Source organism: Chanodichthys erythropterus, chromosome 4, assembly GCF_024489055.1.
Source record: "Chanodichthys erythropterus isolate Z2021 chromosome 4, ASM2448905v1, whole genome shotgun sequence".
Lineage (NCBI taxonomy): Eukaryota > Metazoa > Chordata > Actinopteri > Cypriniformes > Xenocyprididae > Chanodichthys > Chanodichthys erythropterus.
This window is the reverse complement of record NC_090224.1, coordinates 12,025,001-12,036,850: the sequence shown is the minus strand read 5'-3', so window position 1 is coordinate 12,036,850 and position 11,850 is coordinate 12,025,001. Positions and strand designations below refer to the sequence as shown.

At 36.2% G+C, this 11,850-nt stretch overlaps 1 protein-coding gene across 1 annotated transcript; it reads right to left on the bottom strand.

Moving 5' to 3' along the window:
• Nucleotides 1–3,163, bottom strand: pnocb (prepronociceptin b). Its single transcript, XM_067383109.1, has 2 exons — nt 3,041–3,163; nt 1–600 (listed from the first exon to the last, which is right to left on the bottom strand). Exons 1-2 carry the CDS (start codon nt 3,161–3,163, stop codon nt 1–3), a joined length of 723 nt encoding a protein of 240 aa, XP_067239210.1.
• Between the last annotated feature and the right edge of the window lie 8,687 nt (nt 3,164–11,850).

Here is an 11,850-nt window from a genome sequence, read left to right as displayed (position 1 = left end):
CTAAACTTCACTCTGTCTTCGGATTCTGGTGGAGAGGTTACTGATGTGACCTGAACGCCCCGAGCGGCCCGTCAAGCTCAGGTACTGCCTCAGTAGCTGACTCACGCGCTTCTGGTTGTTCCACTTGCGGGCAGATTTCCTTATCCCTATGAAGCCACCGTAGCGTTTCTGCAAAGGCCTTCCGGAGCTCACCAATTTCCGGAAACCGTGACGACCTTTCATAAAACCTCCAAATCGCTTGGAAACGCTCACGGCTGCCTCACCGCTCTTCTCTTCTCCTACACCATCCTGGTCCTCCTCTGTCCCCGGGTCAAGGTCCGGGTCATATGAAATACCGAGTTTCTCCTCCTCCTCCTCTGAAGGCTTTTGGCTGCGGAGTGCTTGCGCGGCATGTCGAAACCGCTCCAAAGCCTCGGTGTACTCGACACCATTGTCATTCTCTATGCTCACTGTGGCCAGAGGATCCGCTTCATCATCGGAGCGCTTTGAAGTTTCCTCCTCCTGTAACGGTAGTGGAAGCTGGTTCAGACCCGCTGCTTGGGAACACAAATCCCAGGTCAATGCAGGAGATGCCTGTGCCTCACATTCCAGGATACACACCTGCAAAATAGCAGATATTGTTTACATGACATGAAAAATATTTCCATAATAGAGATTTTTATTATTTTTCTCAATTGACAAATACTTATCAATGTGGACTGAAGAGGATATTAATTTAAATGTTGAAATGATTTGAATGACTGAAATGATGTGTAAAACAGGAATATTGTGAAATAATATTACAATTTAAACTATAGTTGAATATATTTTAAAATGCAATTTATTCATGTGACGCAAAGCTCAGTCTTCAGTGTCACATGATCCTTCAGAAATCATTCTAATATGCAGATTTTTTGCTCAAGAAATATTTCTTATTATCAATGTTCAACAGTTGTGCTGCGTAAAGGGATAGTTCACCCAAAAATGAAAATTTGATGTTTATCTGCTTATCCCCAGCGCATCCAAGATGTAAGTGACTTTGTTTCATCAGTAGAACACAAATGATGATTTTTAACTCAAACCGCTGCCGTCTGTCAGTCGAATAATATGAGTGAATGGGAACTCAAACAAAAAGAGTCGAAAAAACTTGCATAGACAAATCCAAATTAAACCCTGCGGCTCATGACGACACATTGATGTCTTAAGACACGAAACGATCGGTTTGTGTGAGAAACCGAACAGTATTTATATAATATTTCACCTCTAAAACACCACTATGTCCAACTGCGTTCAGCACTCGCTTAGTGAGGTCTGATCGCGCTCTGACAACGGCAGTGATGTCTCATCCGCAGGGTTTAAATTGGATTTGTCTATGCAAGTTTTTTCGACTCTTATTGTTCGAGTTCCCATTCACTCCCATTATTTGACTGACAGATAACAATGGTTGGAGTTAAAAATCATCATTTGTGTTCTACTGAAGAAACAAAGTCATCTACATCTTGGATGCACTGGGGGTAAGCAGATAAACATCAAATTTTCATTTTTGGGTGAACTATCCCTTTAAAGGTGCAGTCAGTGTGTAAATTTTAGCGGCATCTAGCGGCGAGGATGCAAATTGCTATATAGAGAAGCTACGGTGGCCAATACAGGACAAGTGTCGTAATCTAAGACAGCAAAGAGTAGCCAGGCAAGCAAACACGCTCTTTAGAGCAGTTTGTCCATTTAGATTTACTGTAGAAACATGCCGCTGCAAAATGGCGACTTAACATGTTAGGGGACCCGCGGTGTATGTAGATAGAAACGGCTCATTCTAAGGTTTCATTATGTAGCCTAAGGTCTTTATACAACACATAGTTATGTATATTATATTACATTTATGTCAGTAGATCCTCCTAAAACGTACACATTGCACCTTTAATATTAAAAACATGATTTTTCTCAGGATTCTTTGATGAATGTAAAGTAAAAAAAAAAAGAAAAGCATTTATTTGAAAACCTCCTTATTCCTCTTTGGTATGATTTATATATATTTTCATTTTTTTTTTTCTTGTATATGTTTTGTTTCATTAAAAATATGGATAGAATAAGGAATAAGGATAATGGTTTATTCTTTGGAGATTTATGATGTTATTTGGATTTGCCCTTTCTAATAAAAAATCTAAGTATAAAACATTCCTAGTGGCACAATGCTGCATGCAAACGGTCTTCCCAGTGCAATGAGATGTGAAATGATATGTGGCATTGGTGCAAGAAATGATATGATAATTGAGTGACTAGAAAGGGATAAAAATCTTTATAATGTATGTGATCAGCAGTGCTCAGCTCTAGACAAATGCAGGTTCTTTCCACAAAATGTTCACGTGATGCCCTCTTTAAGGACGATTATGTGAGCCTGATTTTTTTTATTATCTCCCATTTATAGGGGGAAAATAGATCATAAATGGTGTAGCGGCTTATAGCAGTGGAGTGAAACTAGAAGTTGCATGCATGGAAAGTAATTGGCCATTGCGAATTAAATGTCATAAGTATCTGAAAAACAATCAGAACATAGAAGACAATATATGGGGGTAGTTGAAAAACAGATTTCTATGCATACAATATGTGAGTGTGAGTCTTCATCTGTTGATGAAATGTTAAAATCTGACACCATTGTAGTGTTACAGAGGAAAACCATGCCCAAAGGGACCCATCTGGTCATAGCAAGAGCTCCCCCACCAAGTGTCAATCACTCCTACCCACAACATCAGCAGCTGACGGCACCGCAGCAGCCAATTATGGGCAGACATTACCCCAATCACCCCAGTCACAGCTGTTTGGTCTGCGCAGTCATTACAAACTTCATTACAGCCACTATCGTGACAGTGACCAACTTTTAACAAAGTTGATTTGTTTTACAGTTTTCTCATCCACTCCTGGTTTAAGATAACTTATAGACATATTTGATTTATTAGTTGTTTTATTGCAAACGCCACACACATATGTGCTTGCTGAGCATTTCATTTCAAAACCATGAACATTAATAGGGAGTTTGTACTTTTATATTAGTAGACGAGGCACTTACCAATGTATTAAAAGCTTGATGTTCAGGTAGGATGAGTCCACAGGTTAAACAGTCCCCTTGGCAGTCACTGTGACCCGAGGAGCACAAGCATAAGAGCAGCAGGGTCCAAAACGGGGTCTTCATGATTTCCTCACGGAACACACAAGTGAAGCAGGAACTTGGATTAAGGGTAGACACTGGGAGCTCTAATAAAGGAAAGAGAAGAGTAGAAGGGTACAATGTTTGACAGGTAATCATTTTCTAATTAAAACAGTTGCCGTTTACAACTTTTTGCTGTAAAGTCTTCTACAGATACTCTGAGCACTTTATAGAGAAACTAAGAAAGTGTAGTTTCATAAAGTAACAGAGAAAATTTGATGTGGTTCCAAAAACTCTTAAAACGGAATATATAAGCAATTTGGCTCAGGGATTGTTTTTTTATAACATTTATATACAACAGTTCTTTCTGTTTATCGAATCTGACTGGCTAAGAGGTCTTTCCAGCCATGCGATATTCTACCAATATCGCCAGGAGAACCGTTTCACCATTTTTTTTCGATACTACTGTTATTTTGCGCGGTAAGTTTTTTAGGCGAGAATATAGTTGTTTAGACCTCAGATATGCGATTTATATGTAAGCATAGCACCTATTTGAAAATTTGTGTAGACGCTTTCGGAGATGTGAGCTCCAGGCCGTCAGCAGCCGCTCAGTGCTCATGTACCCACAGAGAACAGCTTCATCTTGGCCAGTCCTTCGAGAATTTGCTGCTGGCTTTTATGTAGATAGTGTTTAAACATGAGATACAATTCATTTTGGGTATATCAATATACCCAAAATATATAATAGATTAATAAGACCAAAGATTGTCCATCTTTGGTCTTACACTCTAAAAAATGATAGGTTAAAAACAACCCAAGTTGGGTTGAAAATGGACAAACCCAGCGATTGGGTTGTTTTAACCCAACTGTTGGGTTAAATGTTTGCCCAACCTGCTGGGTAGTTTTACTTAACTCAACTATTGTTTAAAAATTACTGTGTTGCTTACTTAAAATTAACATTGAAAATTAACATTTATTAATATGTTTAATAAATTAACGTTTTAATTTCATTTTAGATTCATTTTAAGTCAGCCATATAGTCATTTTCAAACAATAGTTGGGTTAAATAAAACTACCTAGCAGGTTGGGCAAATTTTCAACCCAACTTGGGTTGTTTTTAACCCAGCATTTTTTAGAGTGTATTAATCTATTATTATATTTTAAAATATATTAAAATAGAAAAAAGTAATTTTTAGAATATTTCTTAATATTACAGTTTTACTGTATTTTTGATCAAATAAACACAGCCTTGGTGAGCATAAGAGTTTTTTTTATGAAAGTTTCTTGCATTATCTCAATTTTTCTAACTATGAATGATCATTTGCAAAATATTTGTGATTTAATGGGGTAATATTCTTAATGAATGCAATTAGGTTACCAATATATATATATATTTTTTTGTACTTTAGGTTCTGGGGTAGGTAAAGATTGAAAGGTCTAATACATTTCACAAGGACGTTCACATGTTTGGATGTGCACATCCAAAGCCAATTTGACCTGTATCTAATCAGCTCCGGAAACACCTTTTTCACCCTTGTCAATCAGCTAAACGAATTCCTGCTAATCCCAGATATTAGAGCTGATAATATGGCACTTTAAAGATAAACTGGGTCCAGTTTTCCCTAAAGCCAAACACACATCCATCTGGAGATAAGATCAAATCATGACAATCACATTGAAGCCCGAAGTCTCAAAGTGAATCAAACCTATTTGCAAAAGTGACACATGAAAGTATAACATAATGGTGGATCACTACCACTACTGTCACCAATGAAACATGTCAAAATTTGCAAGCCACCATCTGTTTTTTCCCCACACATACTGAAGTTCATTAAGAAAACTCATCATTGGCCCTAATTAATGTCTGAATTAGCATGTGTGGCATAATGAGAAGGAAATGAGTGCGGGAGAGAAAGAGCGGGAATGCAGTTCCCATCAAACTCTGACTCACGCACTGCGCCAGAACACATTAGTCACGACCGCATTAGGAGAGAAACGCACACATGCCCGCGCACCTCTAAAAGCTTTCTTTGATGAAAGCCAACTTTCGGCGAAGCAGTGATGAAAAGTTGACAATAAAAGCATCTTGAGATGTCTCTGCTCAGTGAGCAAAGAGTATGTATAATTACAGCCCCTCATGTGGACATGGGTATCCAAAGCACTCTGAGGGAAGGACTATCAAAAAACACTACACACAAAAGTTTTCCAACCAATTAAATCCCTTGCATCATTAATACAGTTCAATTTGGAGAGTGATTTGATGGAACTTTTTACGATCATCCCCTGCTATAATCTCTTATTAAAAGTGTTTGTTGGAGATAATGGAATCATGAAAACAGCTGGAGGGAAAGTGCAAAAGCATCAACCTTAGCAAGTGTCATCTGCAATACTAATTCTGTGCCTGTATCATTTTGCCGAGAAACAGAAGTGTCCTGTTTGACCTAAGGTACTTATTGACTCCAGAAGAGTAAAGATTTATTATATGATACATTTCATTCCAAACCTGTGTGACTTTCTTTCTTCTGTGGAACACAAAAGATGATAATATAAGTTTTCTTATACATACAGTGAATGTTAGAGGGGTCCAGTGTATCCCCGAGTATCACTGTACTAACAAAAAAGGTTTGGAACAATATGAGGGTGAGTAAATGATGACAGAATTTTCATTGTGGGGTGAACTAGGTCTAATGCTGCAGTGATACATTTCCTCATAGACAAGATGCTCTGTCTACAGCCTTTGACTAATCTAAGGGAATGCGACTAATCTGATTTGACCAGTCTGTTCGCTCTCTCCTACAGCCACCTGATCGTATCACCTCCACGGTAAACACCAAAACCCATTCTCATTCTGTCCCTGTGCCTTGGCTGAAACACAAATGCTTGAATTGAGTCACCACTAGATTCAAGTCTGCTGCTTTTCTTCTGTTTTTCCCATTTCCATTTTTGTCGGTCAACTGTGTCATGACATATCAAGACTCAGAAAATAACATTTACTGTTGTTTGTTTGTTCCACAGCAGATGGAAGGAGGAACATGACCTCTTTTTCATTTCTCATCTGCATTAACATCATCCGCTGAATGCACTTCATCACAGTAAATGATAGCTCACCTGTTTGCTACATCTAGCAATTTTTTTGTCCTTCGCAATAGCATTGTATCAAAATAATCTAGGCTCTGTTCTTTGTCATTACCATTTTTGTTGAGGAATGGGGGGATTCGCATGGTTACTTTAATTGAGAGCACAATGATTGCCCGAGGGCTCGGAGTCTGCAGTCCCGTTGCAGATGATCATGGTTCCCCTCCACACACACTGCCTCTTCACTGGCAGAACAGCAGCAATCATTGCATTATCCTCCCCGTGGCCATGACAATGAGCATAAAGAGAAGGGGGAGGGAGTGAAAAGTTGCTTTCTTTATTTATTTTTGAAGAACTATTGGCATGATATTTCAATTGTGTGGAGAAAATGAAATAAATGCCACCGTCACAGCCTCAATCAAAAGCAAATGTGAAAGTAAATGCATACATTAGACCGTTTGACTCATGGAAAGGGTATGTGATTTATATATATATATATATATATATATATATATATATATATATATATATATATATATATATATATATATATATATATATATATATATATATAGTCCAAGTTCAGGAGCAGCTGAGAATGGGAATTAAGTCCCACAATAATGCATAATCATAGGAAAAGTGAACATCAGATATGGCAGCTTCGACCTTATACTGGTTCTATCTAAGTGATCCCTTGATACTGTGCAGCTCACAATTTTTATTGCAATTAATTTTGCTCAAGCTTAAATGTTGACAGCTTCTGCATGGACATCCATTGGGGGCATTAATTGATTTAACAGATTTACTCTTGCCTGTGTAAGAGAGTATAACTCTAATTGATAGATGTACATAATTATGCATGCATCACTTCTGCTCTAATGGATTTTAGGGTAAAAATCAATTTAACATGGTTCAGGTAATTAATCTGAGGAAAGTGCAGTGCAAAGTTTTAAAATAATTACATGAAATTAGAAAAGCGGCTTTCATGTTTCAATTCGTAGAGGATTGTTGCATGAATATATTATGGGATGCATAATCTATGCAATTTGGAAGATTTATTTAGATTTGCCTTAGATGCAAGCCAAATAAAAGAGACTTTTCATAAATTGAAATAAAATATATGTGTAAATTTCCATGACATTCATGAAGATATTTTGCAGGCCTTTAAAGAGACATTTGATTGCTTCCTAGAGAGAGAGAGAGTATGAAGTGCTTCTTACAGAGGATTTAATAATAATAATAATAATAAAGTTTAAAAAGTTAAATTAAAATATGTTTATATATAATTATAATAAATACATGCATTGTTATACTCCTTAAATATACATTTTAAAAAATTATCTGAAATTCAGCTGTATAGCTAAATAGATTAAGCTATATCTTATATCTATCTATAATTTATATAATTGAAATGAGATTTGACAATCATTTTTTTTGTATTGTTATATACGGTGTATTGTTTATAAAATGTGAAAATATGAAAAAATAAACAATAAATAAAAATAAAATTTCAAATATTTGTGCTTTGCCTTCACAAAGAATATTTAGATTGCATTCTATATATACATTTGCAAACATATTTACATTTATCAAATATTTATTCCAGTCTTTTTTAATATTGATCATGTTAATTACTAGTATAGATTAGAAATGTTGTCCTAGAAGCAGAAAATATTAAATGAATAGCACACTTGTTGCTGTTCTGCGCAGGCTGAAATTACATTAAAAATTGGAATGAAAAATGAGCACAAAATGCTCTATTAGATGATTAAAGGGAGTCTCAGTGGGCACATTGTATTAAGTTTAGTTCAATTACAGCTGTAAAAAATATTGTAAGTAAATATATTAGAATTGCTGCGCTTCCCTCTTCAACCCAGTGCAGACACTCCAGTGTCTGTGATCAAAGCTTTGAATGGAATTCATTTGTTTAGTTCTGGTGTCTAGTGTTATATGCAATTTCAATCAATCGTTAGTAGACTTAAAATTTGTAAGAGAGCCTAATGCTACACCAAAACAAACATAATCCAGAATTTTTCTATTCTATTTCTGCAATAATACATATTTTGGAAAAGTTGCTTATTAAACAAAAAATTATTTAAATAAGTAAAAAGAAAGGCATATGTCTGAAAACGAAAAACTTAAAAAGTTTACAAGCAACAGAAAAAAAAATCTGCCACAGAGGTTAATGTCGGTTAATTGGTAACTATGAAGATGATTAATGGGGAAAAGCCATGAGTAATGGAAAAAAAGATTATTTAAAGAGCAGCACTAATCATTCAAACGTCATCCAGGGATCACAGCACATTAATATTAACCCATTTGCACCCCCATAAGAAAAACATTGACTGTGATGGCAACTGCAGTCATTATTGCTTCAACAGATTAGTATTAAAAGACTAGCCATCTAAAAAAAGTGAGTAATCACAAAAAACAACCAAATGACCCAATAAAACAGGTATAATCTGTATTCTTTCACTGTGGAATTAGAATCAATACAAAAATACAAAAGAAGTATCAACATGACACTTGTTTTACCTGCCGTCTGCGGTAAGGGCTTGTTCTCAGTCTCTCTCTCACTTTCAGTCTTGAGGTGTGGCGGTTATGTCCAATCTTCAGCTTCTTGGTTTGTTCAACTGCTTGCCTGCTCCCTTTCTCTCCCCTCTTATAACGGCACACCCCTTCCACTGGTTCAGCCCCCCCGCCAGTGTCGGTGGATGGGGCTACACCAAGGCAGGGTATTACGCACAACCTGGACAGCCATACAACCCTTAGTCAAGGCTGACGTACTAGGCACTACCAACGTCACCTCTTTCCCCACCCCAGAAGAAATGACCTAGGCTAAAAATATTCATCATTCAAATTGTATATCCATTCTAGTCATGGACCAAATATTAATTGGTTTTATCCATTGACTGTATGTGTCCAAACATAGTTCTCATCAATTAACTGATGATAAGAAACTTAGATAACGTGCGTTTAACAAGCTAAGCCTTGGCTTGGGAGTGAGAGTTGCAAATTAAGCCCGAGATGCAATTTACAGTTGAGCGGTGCATACAGGAGAAAAACAAAATGTCCCAGAGGCAAAGAGAAGTCTCGGTGGATGCTGGCACTTCACATCCACTCCAATGGAAAGACAAGATTTGCCAGGAAGAATAAGAAGAGAAAAACTTGTTGTTTAGGAAAGTAATGCTTAATAGAGTAATGAATCATACAACTATATAAATAACTTGATTTTAATTCATGATTTCATGATTTGCAATGTAAATTACAATTTAATTGCATTGGCCACATCCCACAGGAAGCTGACTTGAAATTTAAATGGGAATGAGAGGAAAAGGAATTAAGTGAACTGTAATTCAGAGAAATTCAATGCATTGTGGGTAATAAGGGTAAATAAGTTTTTTTTTTTAACCTTTGGTCCACGAAAGCTCATTTATATGATGTAATTTCAAAGTTCTATCTGTAAGCCATATAAACCTTCAATCCTTTTAAAACATTCAAAGGTCTGAAATCTTTCAAACAAGGCTTTGTCAAGAAAAATATTCAAACTCTGTCTGTCTGTAAATTCTACACTGAGAAAAATACCAACAGTGAGGTGGTAGTTTTTGTGTTACCCAACTCCTGGGTCAGACAAAACAACCTAAAGGTTGAGATATTAGTAGAGTATTTAAAAAAAAAGTTTAGAGGAGTTAATTTAAGTTAATCCGTAAACATTAATTCATGTATGAAGTAAAAAAAAAAAACTCTTTTAGTAATATAAACCCATTATTCTGAGCTAAATAAACAAATTTGCAGGGTAAAATTAACCCAACATGTGTTCTGTCCTGTATGTACCCAGCCCTTGGGTTGTTTTTAAACCAGTGTTTATATGTGAGATAACACAACCACCAGACAAAGAACATCATATTGCCCTCATAACTCAATGAACAAAACAAGGATCAGGTGTGTGAAATCTATGAAAAAATGAGTAACCATGATGAAAAATAAAAACATACTTAGCAACCATGGCAACAGAAGGAAACAAGAAATAATGCGATACAAATTAAAAATCCATGAAAACGAAACTGAAACAAGAACTTAAATTCAAATTGGAATTCTGCACCATGTTTGCTAATTTCAATTCACATTAAAAACCAGGTAGACCAGCACCAATCCAGCACAATCCAGTCTATACCATGAAGCTGGTTTAGGTGGTTAGCCAGGTATGTTTCAGTTTAATTTGTGCCAACCCTGGGTTTTAGGTACCATGAAAGTGGCTCGGCTTTTAGCAGTGTTCATCACCATAGTAATGTACGCTGCACGGCTAACCTGCTCCGGGCCAGGTTCTGTGTAAAGGATCTCAAACCGAAATTTGACCAAAAAGCTGTGAGCTCCCCCAATTTCTCTTGCTCCAAATTAAAGGTCACTACATAGTAACAGATTTTTAAAGACAAAGTTGTATATATAGCGATGATTATTTATTATAATTATTTTATATGATTAATAAGAATTATTATACCCCTAATCCATTGCACATGAGCAATTATAGTTTAACAATTATTATTAAGCATAAGATACAGATAAGCAATATAAATATATACAGATAATATATAAGATTTGGAATCAGTATAGATAAAGCATTAAAAATGACTACATGTGAGCTTACATGCTCGAGTCTCTACACAACTTTCACTTGCACTAATATAGCAAGATATTTTTTCTTTCTGTTTAAATGCATTCATGTGCTTCATATTGTTCAATCTCTTAATCTTCAGATAACTGAATTGCTCTGAGTCTCTCGTGAGAAGTGAATTGCTAAGTTTCAAGGCATGCGTTCGGCTGTTCACTACTGATGTCACACTTTCATGTGCACGCTCTCCGTGAACTCAAGATCAAAGCCCGAGTTGACAGTGAAAGTTGATGATCAGTGTCATGGTACAAACGAAGCCTGATTGAATTGGTCTGGTTTTGTCAACTTGAAACTAATCCTGTAACCCTGAGTTTGCTCAACTACCATCATGGTATAGGCTCTGGTTGGGATCTTACATAATGAGCATATATAAGCATACAAGCATACCTCAGCCAAAGCATTGGGGCAAATTGAAATACTGTAACATTGTGTTCTAGCTGATAATTACTTTGAATGAGCACATTTTAATTGTAAGTGGTTCAGCATTAGAAAAAGCCTGTTGAAACATAAACTCATTTGGGTAAGACCAGTAGCTAATATAGGTCTGGATAAGAGCACACTTTAAGTAACAATAGCTTGCTTTGATCTCCCTAATCATGTCATTTCAGAGGCAGTTAAATAACATGGATTAGATGCAAAAATAAACACAAATCCTGATTTGTAATTAATCTCTAAATGCACATAGTGATTATAAAAGCATGTGTCATGCATTTGTTCCACTGACGAAATGAACAACCAATAAGCATCACAATTATTAATTTTAATGTGTCCAATTCTCAGTCTTTGATAACTCGTTCCTAAATAATAAACAACTAAAATAACCCATCACCTGAGTCCCTGTCCCATGCATTTGCATACTGTTCCATACAGTAAGTCAGGAATTAGATATTATACACAGACAATCAGAAATGCTCCTTGCCGCTACAGAGGAACTCATCAGATTCTGTGCCATATCATATTACAGCAGTGGCTGAATCACAGAACCAGC